This window comes from Mus caroli, chromosome 18, assembly GCF_900094665.2.
Source record: "Mus caroli chromosome 18, CAROLI_EIJ_v1.1, whole genome shotgun sequence".
Lineage (NCBI taxonomy): Eukaryota > Metazoa > Chordata > Mammalia > Rodentia > Muridae > Mus > Mus caroli.
Window position 1 is genome coordinate 73,763,930 of NC_034587.1, and position 21,709 is coordinate 73,785,638.

Sequence of the window (21,709 nt, forward strand, 5' to 3'; positions counted from 1 at the left end):
CAAATTCCTATTCTAAAGCTACACCAACACTCAGTTCCCATTCTTTCTTCTTCATGTTTGGTGTAGACTCAGGCATGCAATAGTAATAGTAATAATAACAATAGTTTTATTTTTAAATTATTTTTTATATTTTATACACTATTATTATTATTATTATTATTATTATTATTATTATTATTATTATTATTATATACCAGGCGAGGCCAGTCTCTTGATCTCAGAGGGTTATCACTTCATTGACAGAGACAGGCCAAACAATATACAATAATGCGATTTCAGATCAAGCGATGGAGTACCTGGAGACTGAACGCAAGTATTGAAACCTGAGGACATCCTATAAACAGCACCGTCCCAGAGACCTCAGCAATGAGGCAGTATTGGCAGCTAGAGCCTGGGCCTCATCAGTTCAGACAGTGGGGAGACAGACTGTTAATCAAGGTTCAGAAGTGCAGCGTAGGTCGGACATAGCAAGTGAGGTTGTGAGTAGCTCGGAGTCCAAGTAGAGAAATGGAACCTGTCAGCAAAATCTTGCTGGCATATGTAATGGGGAACAAAATACCCATGGAAGGAGTTACACAGACGAAGTTCAGAGCTGAGACGAAAGGAAGGACATCCAGAGACGGCCCCACCCAGGAATCCAACCCATAAACAACAACCAAACCCAGACAAAGTGAGTTCTTTAACAAATGGTTTCAGGTAGCTTCCTGTTGATCCACCCGACAGCAAATGCTGGCCCTTGGGTAAGCATGCTGTACCTATGAGCCTGTCTCTCATCTTGTGTTCACCAGTGAATCTGGGTGACATCAGACTGCCCAAGGCTGCCTGTTTCCACTTTCACGTTGGGTAAGACTTGAGTAGCACAAGCGGTTAAGTTACTCTCTGTCAATCACACTCTTCATTTCCAAAGAAGGACAGGAAAACTGCAGAGAATGCAAGGTGCCTTTTATGTAAAGAGGGTTGGGGTTTGTCTGTTGTTTAGTGGAAAGAGTTGCAGTGCTGAATTCTAACTGGAAAGGGGAATTGGGTATGGAGTAAGACAACATCACACACACACACACACACACACACACACACACACACACACACACACACACACATGATAGGCAAGGGACAGCCCGGCATCTCTTACCTTTGGATCTCTTTCATCACAATCAACTGTGTGTCTTTTCTTCCCCACTTGCTGCTTCCTTTTTTGTTCTAAGGAGAAGCCTTGAGAGAAAGGCTCTGACCATCTCATCCCAACATTTCCATTCGGCACGTGTGGAGGCTTGCTAAGCTCTGGGATCAGTCTCTTGGTGCTACCAGGGACTGTCTCTGATGTAGTCACTCTGTAAACTTGCAGATGGGACTGGCCCTAATTTTCAGGAAACTGAAAAAAAGATTTATCAAGTACAAAAGCAAGTCCATAAAAAAAGTAACTCACCCCGCTGCTGTGTAACACAACAGAAGTGTTTCACCCTCTACTGTTTGCTTCCCCAGCAAAGATTTCTGATTTCACAAAACCCAAGAAATACAGCCAACACCAAAGACCTTTGAAAAAAACTTATGGAAACCAACAGTTGTAGAAGCTCCTTAAAATAGATATGCAACAGAGAAGAGAGTCACCTGGCACAGGAGAGTAACGCCTTTCCAGTTGTTATAGGCTAGGAAGCTAAAGACAAGTACCAGGTGTGTGTTACTTCCATTCAAATTGTTGGTCAGTGGGAAGTCCCATAAACCCCTCAAACAGTACAAACTATTGCCATTGCTAATTTGATGCTAAGACCCTGCTTTGAAGATACATTGAGTCTTTTAAGGCTCAGAGAAACCAAGCTAGTACTAACTTGGAGCCTTCTTCCCTGATGGCGAGTTTTTATAGTATCAGAAGGTACTGTGCTGGGACAGAAAAGTCAGCACCAGTCTTGCCCAGCTGTAAGATATGACAATGACTTCTCTGGCTTGATGTGCCCATCACTACAATAGTGACACAAGTATTTTGAGGATAATCAATGACTTTATGATTAGATTTAAGACCTACTTACTCCACAAGGCAGAACTGTGATACTGGGCCAAGAACCCATGACTGGGCAGGTCATAGGTCCTAGAGGCAAATTTAGCTTAATGGACATACTATTAAATTGCCCCCCTAAATATTTGCCTTTATACCAATAGATTAGTATATCTCTCACCCTTCATATGAGAAGCATCTTTTTTACAGGACATGCTGATTAATTCAGAGACTCACAACCAGTCACAGTGCATAGAAAATGCAGAGTCCCCAAAATTAATGTGACAGCTAGGCCACACCACTACCTCCAGGGCTCAGGGATTGCCACAGAAGGTGAAGAACGGAGATTGTAAGAACCAGAGGTAATAGAAGACTTCTGTGGATCTTATGCATATGATAGGGATATTGCCCATGAACTCACAGTGGATGTGGTTTTGTGCATAAGACCTGTACAAGAGCAAGCCAGCCAAGACCCCAGTGTGGATTGGGAGGGGCTTAGTACTCCAGGGCTGTTAGTTATTAGTGGGTGCTAGGGGAGAGAGACTCGGTTAGCTTCACATTCAGCCCCTGATCAGGCTACCTGTGTTCCAGCGCATGGACCCACACCCATTTGCATGGCAGCAGCACTAAGCATGCTCAGTGGGTTTAAGAAAGGCCATAAAGGTGAGAGGGAGATGTGTCTCGGAGTGTGAAGAGGGATGCTAGAGCGGTCGTAATAGACGGAATGCACATAAGCTTGATCAACGCACTTTATATTTGTGTATGAAACTCTCAAGCAATTTTTTTTAATTTCTTTTAATTTTATTTTTTTTGGATATTTTCTTTATTTACATTTCAAATGTTTTCCCCTTTCCAGGTCTCTCCTCTGGAAACCCATTATCTCATCCCCTGCCTCTATGAGGATGCTCCCCCACTCACCCATTCCCATCTTCCCGCCCTGGCATTCCCCTACACTGGGGCATTGAACACCCTCAGGCCCAAGGGCCTTTCCTCCCACTGATGTCCAACAAGGCCACCCTCTGCCATATATGAGGCCAGCGCCATGGGTCTCTCCATGTTTATTCTTTAGTTTGTGGTCCAATTGGGATAAAAGTGTTAACATATCTATCCCAACCATGAACTTGGCAGTAGCACTGGGGATCTATAACACTTTTATGTACTCTTGGGAGCTGAGGCAGGATTTCAAGAGTTGTTGCTTTGATTTGATCTGAGAGAAAGGCTTGTCAGGACAGTGGAACTTTCTCTGGAGCTCTGGGTGGCCTGAGAGGGGTGTGTGTGAGTGACAGCCAGCTGTGTGCTGCTTGTGTGGCCCTCTGTGTGCTGTGTGAGACCGCCTCACAGACACATTATGAGTAGAACATTACCATTTAGCCTGCCAGAGCACTGGAGCTGCTCTCTCTGAGGGACCCATGATGTTCCACATTCTCAAGGAGTTTGTGTGGCGGAAGCAGTGTACGTCACACGCAGCTGTCACAGCAAACCCACATTGCCAGCTCTGCTGTGGTAGGGACCCTTCTGAGAAAAGCCCTGCCAGTTACAACCAAGCAGATCTGTGCTCATGATCAGCCTAAGATGTGTCAAATTCAGGAACACATCCCAAGAAGCGGCAACTTCTAGGCCCTTCAAGACTGTTAAACAGTTCAGCCAAGAACCCTGACACAAACCATATTTATTCGCTCAGCATTCACTGAGCAATCATGGTCTGCCAGGTCTACGGTTGAGCCCTAGGGAAACAAACTTGGTGTATTATTCACAAGTGTAAATAATAGCAATGTAAATCTGAAGTTCTGAAATTGGAAATTCAGGAATTCATTCCTGAATAAGCGGCTAGAGTGGTGGGGAACACCAGGGAAGGCTTCCTGGTGGAGCTGATACCTGAACTGATGCCCAAAGATCATTGACAAGAGCTTGGTGGACACAGGTCAGGAAGCCATCCTTCAGCTAAGGGGCTTAGGTCTAGAAAAGCCTCATCGTGAATCCAGTAGAAGCAATAAGGCTTTTGGTCCCTGTTGGATGATTCCCCAGTGGGAAAGTTTGCAAGGGAAAAGCAGTACAGTAGCTTGGAGCTCACAACTGAAATCTCATGCATAAGAACTCTAAGAATTTTGCAAAGACCCCTGTGTTCCTCAAATTGGAGGAGTCCTTAAAACCACCTACCCAACTGGTTGCTTCATCAACAAGGATACCAGACCACAGAGAGGACAATAAACTTGTCCAGGGTCACACAGCTGTGGATGGAAGGAGAGAGGTCTCAACAGGGAGAGGGGGCACTTCCCACTCTAATCTCTCTCTTCCACAGGGATATTTCCTGGATGGCACCTGAGCTATGTTGACGTGAAGGACAACTCCCGTGACGAGACCTTCCGATTCCAGTGTGACTGCTGGCTGTCCAAGAGCGAAGGTGACAGACAAACGCTCCGAGACTTCGCATGTGCCAACAACGAGATCCGTGATGAGCTGGAAGAGACCAGTACGTAGCGGGGACGGTGTGACAGAGCCCACTGTGACAAGGGGCTGACTCGTCTAGTTGAGGGAGGGCTGGCTTAAGGAGGTAGGAAATGGACTGGTAAAGATGGATGCCTCCATGTGGCTGCAGGTGAGATTCCTCAGTAAACCAGCTAACAGTGAATTCTTAGAACTGCTAAGACACTCATAGCCTTGAATCACGAATACTCATGAAGGAAAACCCACTGTGGCCAGGCTTGCCCTGACCCAAGGGCAGGGCTCGGCTGGGCAAGGCAGCTGTGAAGCTCTCTCAGGCTACTTTTATGTCGTAGAGTGTTTCAGCTGATGCCTGTGATGACGGAGGCCAATCCAGAGTTTCTAGAAACAGAAGTCAGGGAGAGCGGGGGTCCTGATAGCTACTGCCTCCCATGGAGGATACAGAGAAGAGATTCGTGGGCAGTTCCTGAGGTGAAGGAACACCAAAGCTTTAGAAGATAATTCTTCAATACCCAGGCCAGTGTCTGGGCCCAGTGGATTACAGGAAGGCTCAGAAGGCAGAGCCTAATTGAAGAAGGGATTTTTCAACACCCGTTGTTAAGGTGCGTGTGCACACACACACACACACCTCAGCATCTTGGCACCACAGTTTGTTTCTTGCTTCTGCAGTGTATAGTCCAATGTGGGAGGAAGGTCGGATGTTTTCCAGTGTGATTTAGGGGTCCAAGATCTCTGCACTTGTGTCTTCTGCTGTCTCTAAGCTGTGGCTTCCACATTCCTCACAATATGGAAGCTAGACAGCCCTCCCCTGGGATCTCATCACCTCAACCTGCATTTTGTTTGGGAGAACTAGTCTCATGGCTGTAGCAGATGCAAGGGCACCTGGGAAACAGAGCGCCACCCCCCCCCCCCGTCATGAACAAATCCTCATATGAGTGAAAGCAGTCAACACCACAGTCTCTGTCAGCCCCGGAAGCCCCACATCCACCCTAAGGAGAAAGCAAGGTTCAATTCATACCTCTGCATCCTTAAGGTAAGGGAAGCAAAGATTCAGAAAGGTTATGCCAGGCCCACTGCTGGATTCTAGGGTGCCCTTTCCTTGTTGGGCCTGGCTGGCACTGCAGATCTATCAGTTGCCCCTATCAGCCAGCATCCTGTTTCCAGGCTTCCTCTCCAATTCTCTGAAGCACTCCTACAAGGTGCTCCAGCCATCTTGCAAGCCTACACCTCTACAGCTGACTCTAATGGTGGCCTTCGTATGTCGTCCTCACATCTGAGCCTTCAGGCATTGGATTGCAGCTTTGCCAGAGTCTAGTTCACACAGTGAGATTGCATGCAGAAGTGCACATAAACACACAACTCTCTGCTGGAGGATACCTTTTCCTTCCCAGCCCTTCATTTTCCTATCCACTTCTCTTTACACCCTTTAGGTGGGTTTGCTTTGTCCACTGGCCTGCACTGTGTCTAGCTCCAGTACATCCCACTGCTGGCCAGTCCCTGGGGATGGAACACTCACTACTCCACTGGGTGGTAGAATACCTCCTCACATGTATGTTCTTGAAGCCTCCATCCTTTGATAGTTCCAACAGGGTCAAGAAGGAGCTTCCAGGAATGGTTAGGGGTCTTGGTGGCGCATGCCTGAAAACCATACCATTGCTGGATGCAGGAAATATACTGCCTTGCAGAACTTGGAAACCTGAGGTGGCCCTGGCTCCAAATTTGCTGTCCACAGAGATGCCAATGGTGTCAGCTCAATTTTCCCAGTATGTTAACTTACTTTAGTTTTTCCCTGAATCCCAGGGAGAGGGCTGCTGGCTGCACCAACATGAATCCTTACTGACTAACCTCTAAGGAAGGGGAAAGAGCATATCCCTGGGGAGCAGCTCTCAGTTCACCCCAGCATGTGATAGAGAACTCCCCAGTATGTAAGGGTCCTGACAAAGGGGGGCAGTAAAATGTTTGGTGCCAACCAGAAGCATACTGTCATCCTCTGTCGTGGTTCCATGGCTGCCATGTGCTCATCTGAAGGCTGCCCGTCTGTTTATTCAGCATGCAGAAGGACCAACACAGACAAACATCTAATGTGCACTCCTGTGTGCTGGCTCCATCCCTGAGCTGGATGATGTCATGCATCCTCTGTGTCCTCCCTCCCATCTTTCCCTCGCCCTCCAACCTCTGCTAATTGCATCACAGCTGTCTTCGAATGACAAACTCGGGGCTTCTCTCCTCATGAGGCTCCCTGTGATTGGTCCATGTCTTAGTCAGGGTTTGTATTGTATTCCTGCACAAAACATCATGACCAAGAAGCAAGCTGTGGGGGAAGGGGTTTTTTTCAATGTACACTTTCACACTGCTGTTCATCACCAACGGAAATCAGGACTGGAACTCAGGTCAGGAAGCAGGAGCTGATGCAGAGGCCATGGAGGGATGTTACTTACTGGCTAGCTTCCCCTGGCTTGCTCAGCTTGCTTTCTTATAGAACCCAAGACTACCAGCTCAGGGATGGCACCACCCACAATGGGCCCTCCACTTGATCACTAATTGAGAAAATGCCTTACAGCTGGATCTCATGGAGGAATTTCCTCAAGGGAGGCTCCTTTCTTGTGTCAAGTTGGCACACAAAACCAACCAGTACAGTCTACTTAGCTATTTATTCCTTCCTTCAGTGACTATTTACTGACATGAGGGTGGCAGGCCTAAAGACATGGGTCAATAGTTAAGAGCACATGCTGCTCCTGCCGAAGGCTCAGGTCCTGTTTCCAGCATTCCTATGGTGGCTCACACCCATCTTTAACTTCAGGACCTGGCGTCCTCTTCTAGAATCCTCAGGCACTGCACATACATGGTACATAGACATGCATAAACACAAAATAGAAATAAGTTAATTAAAATATTATTTTTCTTTTACTGAGGGCTCACCATGCCGCTGTCCTTTGGCAGTTTGGAATTTAGTCATGAACATACTCACTTTTGTGGAGCCTGCACTCACTTAGGACAGGGGAGGAGGTACGATGGACAATAATGAATAAATGAGATTATATAGAGTGTTTGAAGATGGTGAGAATAAGAGGAAATAGCCGAGGTGAGGCAGACAGGATATGGCAAGGAACCAGGCCACCTCTTTAATTGGGGCACTGGCGTAGCATCGCTAAGATGCTATAGACAAAAGCACACAGAGGTAAGGAGGGAGGGGCGATGTTCAGGTGGAGAGAAGGAACATGGCAGAGCTCCAAACAGGCAGGAACACAGGAACTAGAATATCAGAGGCTGGAGACAGAAAGAGAGCAAGTTCTGGGAGCTGAGCAGGCAGAGGCATGAAGTCAGCTCTGCTCCTATCCAGCAGCAGCAGCCTGGCCCTTACTTCAAGGCTATTGCATTCTGTCTTATGGATGGATGGTCAGGGCTGGGCTACATGTCTGAGGCTGGAAAGGGAATTCTAGTCACCAGCCTGGTACTCCTGACACTTGGCACCCCTTAGATGAAGGTGGCTGGAGAGGTACCAACATAGTCATGCCAGAGGGAACAAGGCAGGGATGACTGTGAGGCTGATGGTAGAGTGGGGCTGTGTGCTAGAGCAAGTTCAAGGCTCCCTGGGGCCTTTAGCCTGCTGGGTCTTTGCATTGTGCTTTCTCTAGCCAGGCCTGCCTCTCTTCCATCATCTTCTGGGCATGTGGTTTCTATACTGTGTTTCAGTTTAGTGGCACATGCAGCTGTGAGAGCCAGACCCTAACATCTCTTGAGAGCTCATCCCTCCCCACTTCCTCCTTCTGTACAGCTGCTACATTCCTGTATCTGCCAGCCTGTATCTCCAGGCTGTTGTCCTGGAGTCACCAGCTTCACTTACACTGCCTGGGTCTTAGCAAGGCTAACCTGACTCCTAAACCCAGACTGCGGCCAAAGGCCAGAGAAAAGTCCCCAAGGGAGGGACTGGCTGGCAACAGGTGGCTGCTTCCTGCTGCTGACCCTCTCCCACCTCCTCCCTGCAGCCTACGAGATTGTCATAGAAACAGGCAACGGGGGCGAAACAAGAGAGAACGTCTGGCTCATACTGGAGGGCAGGAAGAACAGATCCAAGGAGTTCCTTGTGGAAAATTCTTCCAGACAGAGGGCCTTTCGGAAGTAAGAAGAAGGATGCTCAGTGGAATGGGGGGTGGACAGGGCAAGCCAGAGACCCTCTCTGAGAGGTCTACAAGTGGGCCAGTTGAGTACCTACTGTGTGCTGGGTCATGTGATTTCCCTGAAAGTATTATCCCACATCCCAACCCAGAGCTTTCTCCCTGTTTGTTCTGGGAGGCCTCTGGCTGTGTCCACATCACCTCTGTTCCCACTAGAACTACAAGATCTCTACACCCCCCTACTCAACCTCCTTTATCTTAGCCCATTCAAGCTGCCATATGAAACAGTAGCTTAGGGACAACTGAAATCTCTTTCCCATGTTCTCAAGACTGCTGGCAGCTCTAGTGTCTGATGACACTTGCCTCTGGGTTCTCAGATGAGGTCCTCTCACAGTGTCCACATGCAGCAGAAAGCTGCAGGAGCTCCCCGGAGCTTGTTTTATAAGTTCCCATTCACAAAGGCTCTCCCATCATTGCCTAACCAACGTGCAAAGACCCAGCTCCAAACTCTGTCGCATGATAGTACGTTTCAACACGCAGAGTTGGTAGGGTACCCCATCCTGTTTACCACAACCTTTTATTCCAATGCTCCTTCCACAAGGACAGAGTCTGAGTTTCATCGACAGACCACCAGAGACAGCCCTTGCCCTGCCTTCCCGTTGCTATGCCCTCATGGATTCAAATTCCATCCAAGTAGATTCCCCAATACCTGACTTGTAAGATTTTTCAAAAATGGGTCTCTATTAGAAGGTTAACCTTCTCCTTCTCCCTCTGCAGCTCCAAACCCAACTCTTTCCCTTCTTCTAAGTTCCAGCCTGCTCGGTGACATTGCCATTCACGTTCTGGGAGCAGGTGGCTGGCAGGGCTTTTCACTGTCATCATCTTGATTTAAAACAGCCTGAATCCCTCAAGGGATGCTAGGTTGATACCAAATCCTGCCTTCCGTACCACTCTGGAATACTGTAGGTTTTTACTAAATGAGTACTGCATCAACAGGCATAGGCAGTTCATTGATCATACCTTTGTTTCCTGTAGGGGGACTACAGACACCTTTGAGTTTGACAGCATCTTCTTGGGAGACATCGCCTCCCTCTGTGTGGGCCACTTGGCCAGGGAGGACCGGTTCATTCCCAAGAGAGAGCTCGTCTGGCACGTCAAGACGATCACCATCACCGAGATGGAGTATGGCAATGTGTATGTATAGAGCCAAGCCCCGGGGTGCAGTGGGAACTCCCACCATGCGTGTGTGAGAAGACAATGTGTGTCCTTCGAGGCCAAGGTGACCCTAGTCATGAGTGTAAGCCTAGAAGTCAGGACAGGAAGAAGTAGCTGTCATGTGCCAGAGCAGTAGTTCTCTACCTTAATGCCATGACCCACTCATAGATACCCCATGTTTCAGTGACCCCAGCCATAAAATTATTTTTGTTGCCCCTTCAAGGCTTTAGTTGTGCTACTGTGATGAATTGTAGTATAAATGCCTGTGTTTTCCTGTGGTCCTAGGTGGCCCCTGTGGAAGGGCTGGTCAATCGCCCCAAAGGGGTCACAGCCTGAAGGTTGAGAAGCACTGTGCCAGTGCTATCTGAACTACATGTCTACAAGCAGAAATGGGGTTAGACTGGGTGACTTTGGGTGTCTCCTGCTTCTCAGGCAAGGAGATTTCCTTATGCGAACAGCAAGAAAGGTGCATAGGGGTGATATTGGAGCTTTTCCTTCCTTCCTTCCTTCCTTCCTTCCTTCCTTCCTTCCTTCCTTCCTTCCTTCCTTCCTTCCTTCTCTCTCCCTCCCTCCTTCACTCACTTCTTCCTTCTCTCTCCCTCCATCACTTCTTCCTTCTCTCTCTCCTTCCCTCCTTCCCTCACTCCTTCCTTCCTTTCCTTCCCTCCTTCCTTCTTCCACTGAATAAAGAAGAACAATGTCGACTTATATTGTTTGGGACTTCATGGGTCCTTACCAACATGGGAAGGAGAGTATCCACACCTGGCACTAGGCTTTTTATTTCATAACCTATGGCAGCTCAGAAATGCATTATCCCTCTGTATAGGGTAATCTCTCTCTCTCTCTCTCTCTCTCTCTCTCTCTCTGATGTATGTATATATGCATGTATCTAGTATGTTCTTTATATGGGAGATAGAACCTAGGGCCACACATGTTCTACATAAGCATTCTATCATCGTGCCGCACCCTCAGGCTTCTTGACTTTTCTGTGCATCATCACCTTGGAATCCAAGGTTCCAGTGGTGGTGGGGGGGGGCCTGTTTTATCAAAATAGTTTATCCAATAGATAATCACTACAAAATTCAAATAAGACCCTAAAGTGGTGTAAAAGACAGCAAAGTCTCCCTGAGGCCTGCCCATCCGAGCGGCACTGTGAGCATTGCGAGATGCTCGCTCTCCTCTGCACTTTCCCAATCCCTTATGGTCTCGGCGTTCGCAGAAGGGTGACTATGCTATGCCTGGGTTTCAAGCCAGCTCATTTCTTTTCAGTTCACCATTTTCATCTTTAGTCTTATAATCCCCTCCCCCACATACAGCCACAGCCTAGACCCCACTGGCTTTGAGTCTCATGCCATGGGCTGTGTTTGTAGCTCTGTCTACAAGTAAACTTGTCCTTGTATCTGCACCGAGGAATTCTTTCTATCCATTTAAAATAATGATCTAAATGTGCACCAGATGACTTGGAGCAACTCCCAGGAAGTATTATGAAGCGAGGAAACCGAGATGCAGGAAAACACGTTTCGTACGATGGTGCTGCGCAGAAAAGAGAGCACTGACATCCCCATATGTCTGTGTGTACGTGGGTCTCTCAGAGGGTGGAAGGGAGGAAGTCTGGCAGGCTGCACCCTCGGCTGTTATGTGGGTTATCTAAGGTAAGATGGGGTGCTGCAGTAGGAGCCAGAGAGTAAGAGTCACAGCCAAACAGAAAGGAAGACAGAGAGCACACTTGGAAATCCATGCATGTGAACATACAATTTGTGCATTTATATCCAACAATGAATATTACCAAATCTGGGCAAAAATGCATTTTAAAATAATTTTAAACTGAACAATGAATATACATCTCCTTTGAAGATATTCTGGTATTTAAAAAAGAAAAAAGAAATTCAAGTGCACCAAGTGATAAATCTGTGGAGGAGAGATCGCAAAACAGAACAAAAATTGTCTGGGAGGCACCTTCATTATTTTCCCTTCAAAATTTCTTTCTTCTTTTCTTTCTAATTAAAATTTCCTTATTGGCATCAGGGGCCAGAGTTGACTCAGCAGGTAAAAGGTGCTGGCCACCAAGCCTGCTAAACCTTAGTTTGATGCACACTTGGTAGAAAGAGAGAGCTGACTCTCACCAGTCATTGTCTGGTCTCCACACGTGTACTGTGGCAGCTGCTTGCCAAACCCAAGTACATACACATGAAATAAATGAGCAGGTGTAAAGACATCTTTAATTCTTTATTCACATCTAATTAGGCTTGGTAAAGTCAGTTTTATTTCAAGTATACCACGAAGTTTTAGCATCTCTGCTCTCTTCCCCTCGCCCTGTGTCCTGTCTGATAGTCCCTGTCTTCCTGTTCTCACATCATAAATGCACCTAACTGATTTTATATGTCTATTAAAAAAAAAGGCTCTCTAAATGACGGGAAATGTGAATTTTTTTTTTTTTTTTTTGTCGTTTGTACTTTGGCTGATTTCCTCAACACCATGACTTGTAGCTGCATCTGTTTTCCAGAAAACGACAGTTTCCCCTTTCCTTTGTGGCCGAGTAAAACTTCATTGTGTGTGCCTGGACTCTTTGATCCATTCGTGTAGGCAGGTACCTGGGCTGATTTCATAACGTGGCGACCATGTACAGTGGTGCTGTGAGCAGGGGAGGCTGTGGAGCACTGACTTAGAATCCTTGAGGTTTACACCCAGGAGAAGCAAAGCCTGTTTTCAGTTTGATCAGGAACCCTATACTGACTTTCATAGTGGCTGGACAGCTTACTCCCCACCAGCAGTGTAGAAAGGTCCCCCTTGCCCGACATTCTCCCAAGCTTGGGTTGCTCTTTGGTTTCTTCCCAATAGTCATTCTGGCCAGAGTGATGTGGACTCTCTGTAGTCTCGATTCTGTTTCCCTGAAGGCTAATAATGCTAAACATTTCCTATATTTCTGAGCCATTTTTACCTTGTCTTTTAAGACCTGGTGTATTGGCTAGGCCATTACTCATTTGGAAGTTAGTTTTTCTGAGGTTCTTTATATAATCTGGATACTAGTCTTTTGGCAGATGGACAAGTAACAAAGATTTTCCTCCCATCCCATGCTCTGTTGCTTCTTTCTGCAGATCCTTTTCCTTTCCTGTGCTTTTAATTGCTTTTAGACTTATTTATTTTATATGTATGAGTGTTTTGGCCGCATGTATGTATGTGTGTGCACGCATGCATGCCTGGTGCCCACAGAGGTCTGGAGAGAATTTCAGGTCACCTGGAATGGAGCCACCATGAGGGTGCCAGCATTGAACCCAGGGAGTGAGCATGCTCTACAACTTTGAGCCCGTGTGATCTCATTCCCCAATTCTTGGTACTTGGTCCGGAGTTTCTCCTTTTGAGAAAGTCCCTGCCTTTGCTTGCATCTTGACAGCCTCCTCCTACTGTCCCTAAAAGTATCAGAGTTTTAGGTTTCGTATTAAGGTTTCACCCATTTGAGATGATTATGTATAGGGTTAGACGAGAGAGTCTAACATCATTCTTCTACATATGAATAATACGCAGTTTCCCTAGCATAATTTTCTGAAAAGCCTGCTTGTTCTTCAATGTATGTTATTTGGTATCTTGGTAAAAAATAAATAAATAAAATTAGGTGTCTACAGATGTGACTTTCAGTCTGGGTCCTTTAATCTTTCTCACCACTGTTTTTCTACGGGAATTGTGCTACTTTTTGTTGCTACAGCTCTGAACTATAACTTGAAAGTGGTTCTAAGTATACCTCCAGCATTGTCCATACTGCTCTGGATGGTTCTGTGCTGTATGCTTTTGTATTCATTTTAAGATTCGTTTTCCTATTTTTGTGAAGAACGTCATTGGGATTGGATGGGGTTGCCATGAGTCGCTATGCATTTTCACTAAATTAATTCTGCTGCTCCATGAGTATGGACGGGAGGTCTTTCTGTCTTCCATTGCCTTCACCTCGGTCTTTTATACTTCTCGTTGTGGAGGTCTTCAGCTGATCCTCTTTTGTTGTGCTCCTTTGCTGACAGTTTGTCAGTTCTGAGCGTCCCACCAGGGTCTTCAGTGTCGTTAATGTGCAATGTCATATCTGCACATCTGAGCGGTTTAATTTCTTCCTTTCACGTGTGTCTGTGTTCCTTTTGGCTCTTTCTCTTGTGTGAGTGCTCTGACCGAGACTTGAGAAACTATATGGAGTAAGCACGGGAAAGCTGGGTACTCTCATCTTGTTCCTGATTTTAGCGGGAATGCCTTGAATTTCCCCTATTTAATGCAAAGTTAAATATAAGTTTGCCATAGATGATCCCTGTTGTATTGTTCTAGTCTTAGTTTCTTCTGGGGTTTTATTATGAAGAGATTCTGGATATTGTCAGAAAAGCTCTTCTGCAATCATAGAGATGATGGTGTGACTTCTGTCCTTGAATCTATAAGGTGATGTATTGCATCTATTGATTTCTAATGTTAAATTCTTTCCCTCCCTAGAATCAAGCCTGGCTTGTCATTGTGCATGATTTTTTTTTGATGTATGATTGAATACAGTTTATAGGTAGTTTGCCTATGTTCATTAGGGAGATTAGGGTGTGTGTGTGTGTGTGTGTGTGTGTGTGTGTGTCCTTATTTAACTTCAAGGTAGTTCTACCATCTTAAAATCAGTTTGGTAGTATCTCTTAACTTTCTGGGTTGTGGACTACATTGAGGAACATCCATCTTCGTTCTTCTTGATGTGTTCCGGTGGAATTTACCAGTGAGTGGGTCTGGGTCTGGGAACCTTCACATTTATGCTTCAATCTCAGGGTCTGTGATGCATCTATTTAAGTTGTTTATATCATCTAGGTCTAATACTTGTATGTTGGTGTGTCTAGAAATATATCTGTTCTGTCCTGTGTTTTCAGACTCTCTCTCTCTCTCTCTCTCTCTCTCTCTCTCTCTCTCTCTCTCTCTCTCTCTCTCAGTTTGAAGGACAACTTGAAAGGCTCTCCCTTTCCACCATGTGAGTTCCAGATACCGAACTGAGGTTGTCAGACTTGTGAGAAAGCACCCTTACCACCCAGCTATCCTACAAGCTCAAATAGAAGTTTTCAAAGTCTGCCTTAATGATCTCAATTTCATTGATATAATCGTAATGTTTCCTTTTTGATTTCTAAGCTTATTGATTTGGGTCTTTTCTTTTGGTTGTTTAGTTTGACTACTGGTTTAACGATCTTGTTTATTTTTTTGGGGAAAACCCACTCCTTATTTTGTTGATTCTTTGTGTTATTCATTTGGTCTTCATTCATTTCTGCCTTAATCTTATTACTTCTTTCCGTTTCTCCCAGGCCCTTAAGGTACCTCCTTAAGCTTTGCATTTGAAACCTCTCTAATGTTTTTTAACGTAAGCATTTAGAGATATGGATATCCCAGTAGTGATTTCATCACACTCCACAGGTTCTAGTTCATGCTCCACAGGTTCTAGTATGTTGTGTTTTTATTTCCATTAATCATAGAATTTTTAAATGACCCTCTTGATCCCCTCACTGGCTCATTCATAACTCAGTGGTGTATTGTTCAGCCACCACGAGTTTTACTCGACTGTCTCTCCTGGTGCTGACTTTATCTGTTGCAATAACATAAGACATAATGGAGGAGAGTGGGGGAGGGGTATATGGTATGGTTTGGAGAAAGCAAAGGAAAGCTAGAAGTGTTGCGATTAAATTATAATCTCAAAAAAATAAGAAATCACTTGAATTTTCTTGTATTCTTAGAGATCTTCTTTAGTGTCCTCAAATGTCATCTATTCTAGGGAAGGAAGCTACGTGGGATTCTGAGAAGAGTGTGTTCTGCAATGTTTGGGTGCAATAGCCTGAGGGTGTCTGCTAAGTCCGTTTGATCTTGACTGGGATGTTCCTTTGGAGTGCTTTGTTAATTTGGTTCTGTTTGTCGCTTGTCCTGTTTATCATGAGAGTGCGGTACTACTATTGTGAGGGGGTTAAGTCTGTGCCTTTGCATCCGTCAGAGTTTGTTTTATAAGGTTATGTGACAATACTCAGTACATATCCTCTTAGTGGATTGTTCCCTTCATCTATATGACAGGACCCTCTTTATCTCTTCCAACTAACTTTGTTTTGATGCCTGTTTTGTCAGCTATTGATATCACCACGCCTGCTTGCTGTCTAACTCCATTCGTGTAGAATATTGCTTTCTATTCCCTCACATTCCATCTTTAAAGCTGTGCTCATTTTTCCCCAGTGAAATGGGTTCCTTATAAGAGATAACTAGATGGGCCCCACTTTTAAATCCAATCTACTCGTCTGTGTCTTTTAATTAGAGGATCAGGATCATAATATTCACAGGTATTTCGGAGAGCTTCGCGCTGACTGTCATCTTGTTATTTTGTAATATTTGTTGCTCCCCTTCCTTCTTTGATTATATGCTTGTCATTCAAGTGCAGTTTAGCCTTTCCTGTGACTTTGTGGTTGTTCTGTTCACAAAGTAGATAGACTCCGTCAAATATCCTCTGTAGTTGTGGTTTAATAATCATGACTTTTTAAAATTCTATCATGAAAAGTTCTTTCTCTTTACACTATGAAGAGTGATTTTGCCAAACAGAGTAATCAGGGTCAGTAGTTACTGTCTGTCAGAGCTTGAGTACAGGTAGAGTTCCACGCCCTCTTGGGTCTTAGAGTTTCTGGTGAGAAGTCTGCTGTTACGCTGATGAAGCTGCCTTCTTGTATGACTTGGCCCTTCATCCTTGCAGCTCTCAACGTCATCTCTGTGGTCTTAATGTTTGATTTAGAGTTTGGTGTGGGGATTTGTTTTCTGGGCCCATGTGTCTGGGATTCTCGATGTCTCTTGGATCTGGTTGGTCACCACTTTTTCTATGCTTGAGATTTCTGCTGTGCTTTTACTGAACATAATTTCTATGCCTTTAGTGTGAACTTCTCCATCTTCTACCCTTATGTCTTTTATGGCATCTCATAGGCCTCAAGTGGTCCATTGTGCTTTCTCATTACTTTAGCTTTGTAACTCTCTGGATGCTTCCATTTGTCTACTTTGTCTTCCAGCCCCTGTCTACTTTGTCTTCCAGCCCCAGTATTCTGTCTTCCACTTAATTTATTCTATCTGGGAGGCCGTCCACAGGGCTTTTCCCCTTATTGAGCTTTTCATTCCTCTTCTTCTTCTTCTTCTTCTTCTTCTTCTTCTTCTTCTTCTTCTTCTTCTTCTTCTTCTTCTTCTTCTTCTTCTTCTTCTTCTTCTTCTTCTTCTTCTTCTTCTTCTTCTTCTTTTTAATAGTATTTCCCTCTGGTGATGATACCGTGTCACCTTCTTTAGTTTATTTCCTTTATGTTTCCTCTGTGGTTATTCTGAGATTTCTTCGAGTTCTCTCTGATTTGGTGCAACATCCTTACAATCATTTTGAATTATTACCTATAATTACATCTCTCCCATTTGCACTGTAGTCCTTCATGGCGGAATTAGTAATTTTGGGGGATTGCATTGTTTGAATTTTTATAAATATATGTATATATATTATATATTATAAATATATTTTTATAAATATATAATATATTATATATTTCTTGTATTTCTGCATCAGGTTTTGTGCACCAAGTTATAAGTTGGATGCTTTTAATCTTACTTTTAATTATGTATATTTATTCAGTCTCAGTATTTCAAACATCCAGGTAGTGGTAAGTTGTGGAAAGATGATTTATCCTCACTGACCTGGGTGTGGCTGAAGCTTGCTCTCCAGCTTTGCCCCAGGAGTAGACTCCTCTTTTCATCAGTCACTATAAACAATACATAGACTTATGAAAACACAGTAGTCGTTACATGAAAGTGGGCAGCCTTCAGTGTAAGTAGTTTGAGGGAAATAAGAAGCGGGTAGACTGTCGTGTCCTAAGATATTCGTTACTTCAGGTAGAGAGGGAGGTAGAGAAGCAGAGTCGTGCCTGAAATTAGCATTAGAGCCACAGAAAGCGCCCAGGAGAGAAAGGCAAAGAGAGCAGAAGGCAAAGGGAGAAGATATGGCCGCTCCAAGTGAACGTAGACGTAGACGGCAAAGAGAAGGTGGTAAGGGGATTAGCCGGGCTGGGAGATGACGGCTGTCGGCGAGGGCTTGTCATGCAAGCACGAGGCCCTGAGCTCGGTTCCCAGGAGAAGCCTGATATGGTGCCTTATGCTTGCAAGTCCTGGGAAAACAGGCAGCCAGATGCTGAGGTTTGAAGGCTAATTGGGTGCCACCCTGACTCAAAAAAGAGAACACACACACAGGAAACTGAGGCAAGGAGAGTCCTAATCCCACAACAACCCGTGCAATCAGTCCCTTAAAGGATGTGGTGCTGACTCTGCCTACGTGAAGACTCCCTGCAGTATTCATGGAGCAAGGGCATTGGGACTAGTCATTTCAGGTGTGGGTCACAGACATAGGACTGCCTCTGTGTATTCTGATCCACCTAGGGCATGTGTGCTGGTGTTGCCACAAGGCTCTCACTTAGACAGATGCTTGGCATGTGTGCTGGGCCTGTCATGTGTGTATTCGCAAAGCTGTAGGATGCCAGCATAAATCCTTCCTTTGGGAAGCTCTTCTGTAGGCACAGCAGATGCAGGTCCTGCCTTGGGCAGGCTACTCCAGGGTGAAGGGCAAGGGCTGGTCCTCTTTCTGTATATACAATGGGGACTCTGGCTCACATTAAATTTCCCCTGTGCAGAGCCCCGTGTGATTTTAAGTCACAGTTTCTTCCTCTATCTTATCTAGAGGTTTTCTGCCAACTGTGTTTCGGTCTAGTTCTGTGACACTTGCTGTGGGTTCTCAGGGTGCAAACGGGGGGTGGGGTGGGGTGGGGTGGAGGATTTGCTCTAGACCCAGGCAGGTGACCCAGCAGGGATCTTCAGAAGCTGGCTCTGTTCTTCCCCTGCTTCTGTAGAGCGCCTCTTAGGATAGCTGCTCTCCACCCACCCTGGTGTACTCACCTCTGGGCACCCTTTTCCAGCACTGCATTCCTGAAGTCATTAGCACCAGGACTGTTTATTTCAGAATCTGCTAACTTATTAGTGTTGTGGGAACTTGTTCTGGGGAGAGGAGCAAACAGCTATTCACCCCAGATAGGAAACCAACAGCAGAACAAAGAAATAATTCCATCCTTGTCTAGACTAGTGAGCCAGCGAGTTTAATTGGGCTTACTTAGTGGAGCATAGGAAAGCTATAAACCACTGAATAACCGGAGAAAATGATTCTCCTTCAGGATAGAGCCTCACTATTCTCAGAGAGGGGCGGGGCTTCGTGAGACCCTCCCGTTCTGAACCATTAACTGCCTATAAATCGGACTTTATTGGCTCTGCTGCCCCCCCGCCCCCACCCCCGCCCCTACCCCTGCCCCCACCCCAGCAGTGGTTAACTGCCTATAAATGTTCAGAAGATGTGAGACCTCACACATCCCTCTCCCCTCTATGATGGAATGAAAATGGGCTCCATCTTGTGCTGGTCTCCCGTAGGTAGGAAATTAGCAATTTGGATTGGGAAGAAACCATAGAAATTGTTTACGCCAAACCTAGGAAGCAAGAAGCGCAGAGGCCAGTTAGCTGGTCCCTAATATTCTCTAGGTAGAAGAGGATGGCAATTTGGACCAGAGTGGAGCACATGGGTAGATGCTACGGGTGGAGGAACAGACAGGCCCATTCTAGGTGCATTTGAAAGATAGGACCAACAGGTTTGAGTTACGGATTTCAAGTGGAGTATGAAGAATTAGAAAGGAATTAGAAGAAACAAGGAGCAACAGGAAGAATAGGGCATCAGGCTTCGGTATCTTGGGTGGAATGAGGACCCTCTGCCTGTGTCCCCAAAGCTGATTCCTGTGTGCTCTTTATGTCCCCAAAGCTGATTCCTGTGTGCTCTTTATCCCTTTGTCAGGTACTTCTTTAACTGTGATTGCCTCATCCCCCTCAAGCGGAAGAGGAAGTACTTCAAGGTATTTGAGGTTACGAAAACGACAGAGAGCTTCGCCAGTAAGATCCAGAGCCTGGTGCCAGTCAAGTACGAGGTCATCGTGACAACAGGCTACGAACCAGGGGCGGGTACTGATGCCAATGTCTTTGTGACCATCTTTGGCGCTAATGGGGACACCGGCAAGCGTGAACTGAAACAGAAAATGCGCAACCTCTTTGAGAGGGGCAGTACAGATCGATTCTTTCTGGAGACGTTAGAGTTGGGAGAGCTGCGCAAGGTTCGGCTGGAACACGACAGCAGCGGCTACTACTCAGGCTGGCTGGTGGAGAAGGTGGAGGTCACCAACACTAGTACTGGAGTGGCCACCATCTTCTCCTGTGGCAGGTGGCTAGACAAGTCTCGGGGCGATGGACTCACCTGGCGAGAGCTCTTCCCATCTGTCTGAGATGCCCTGGCCACACCTTATACCCTCCATCTTGTGTTCAACACCCATCTTCCCAGCTCTCCAGGAGTGGGACTAGTGTAGCAGACATGGGGTCTCATATCCGCCAGAGGCTGCTCCTTGCAAGTGACAGTTTGTGGAATCCTGGCCTCTACCTTCTCCATCTCTTGGATATACAAGAATTCTATTCAGCACATCTCATAATCCATGACTGTACAAGCTATTTTTTTTAACTTTCTTTCCTTGTAATAATAACAGTGGTGCCCAGGTTGGGACTTGCTGCAGGGTGTGGATGGAAAATTGGGGCTTCACTCAGGGGAAACAAGTGGAGAAGGAGAGGTTATCAAGACAGTGTATTTTAAGCAAAAACTAATTAACACTTTTTTTGCGAAAAAAGCTGGGCTAATTAAATTATTACGAACCACACCCCTCAGAGAACTCATCCGAGCACCTATGTGCTAAAACATGTATGGTTTGGGTTGTTGTTTTTTTTCCCCAGTTCCAAAAAAATCCAGGGTCAAATGCAGAAAAACATCAGGAGGAAGTATTGGGGGACCTTGACCCTGTGGAAAGTAGATAACTCTTTCCACCACTTTACAGACACCAAGAGAGTAAGAGCTCTCAGATCCTCACACCTTGGTTCCCCCCACCCCCGTCTGTCTGTCTATATATCTATTGGCCTGTCCTGCTGCTCTTTTCTCTCGGCCCCTCCTTCCCCATCACAATGTGGAGAGGATCCTCAGCTCAGAGTCCATACCACATCCCTCTCTGCCACCTCCCTCTGACAAGTGCTCTACTATCTCTAGGGGGAAAGGAGGTCTCGTGTTTCCACGCTGGTATTGATGTATTTCATAAATGTTGGTGTGCTGCTCTTGGGATAGGGCAAGCTCGGCTCCACCATGTACCACACATAGCCGAGTTTCTTGCCATCTTCAGTCTGCCCTGCTTGCTTTGCATTGCTTAGAGGACCTGTCAGGACCTAATGAAACCATTACCAAACTCTCAATTAAACTGTTGATACTTCTGTTGATCTGGGCGTACTTTTATCCACAAGGCCCCTCCTAACAATCCCACCCACCCGTTCCCTAGGTTCCTGAGATGTGGACCACCTCTAACTTGGGAAAATCAGTTACAGCTCCAAGCCCAGAGTGTTGCCCTCCAGCAATGCCTCACAACCTGTCATCCCGCCTGTGCCTTTTCTAGGCTCTCCTCTCTGCTAGAAGTTTCCTTGCTACCCATCTACCCCTCCATTTCACCAGACCTGGTGTTTTACATTTAAGGTGTCTCCGTTCAAGGTCTTTATTCACTGCCACAAAATCTTACCGTTATCCTTCCCTCGGGATAGATCTAGGAGGCCTCATGTTGTGCCCACATCCATGAATGGTATGTTGTAGGGAAGTTGCTCCTCTACCTGGACCATGAGTCTTCAAGAAGTATCAGGTCTAACTCATCTTTGTAATCCTAGAACTTATCACAAATCTTAGAGTATAGTGTGTGTGCATATTTGGTACTGGAAGAATAGTATATAGAAGGAAAGAAGGATTTGTGAGTGAATAGATGTTTGATGGTAGATGGGGAGGAAGGAAGGAAGGAAGGAAGGAAGGAAGGAA

The 21,709-nt window shown here is 45.8% G+C and overlaps 1 protein-coding gene across 2 annotated transcripts in view; it reads left to right on the plus strand.

Moving 5' to 3' along the window:
- Window positions 1-20,623, plus strand: part of Loxhd1 (lipoxygenase homology domains 1) — a 101,273-nt gene extending 80,650 nt beyond the window's left edge. For both annotated transcript variants that reach the window (XM_021150699.1, XM_021150700.1), the window contains 5 exons: window positions 4,287-4,457; window positions 8,416-8,548; window positions 9,580-9,738; window positions 19,622-19,934; window positions 20,358-20,623. In XM_021150699.1, the coding sequence (XP_021006358.1) occupies window positions 4,287-4,457; window positions 8,416-8,548; window positions 9,580-9,738; window positions 19,622-19,934; window positions 20,358-20,561 (980 nt within the window). In that variant the 3' untranslated portion in view covers window positions 20,562-20,623. The remainder of the gene's footprint in view (window positions 1-4,286; window positions 4,458-8,415; window positions 8,549-9,579; window positions 9,739-19,621; window positions 19,935-20,357) is intronic.
- The last annotated feature ends 1,086 nt before the right edge of the window (window positions 20,624-21,709 follow it).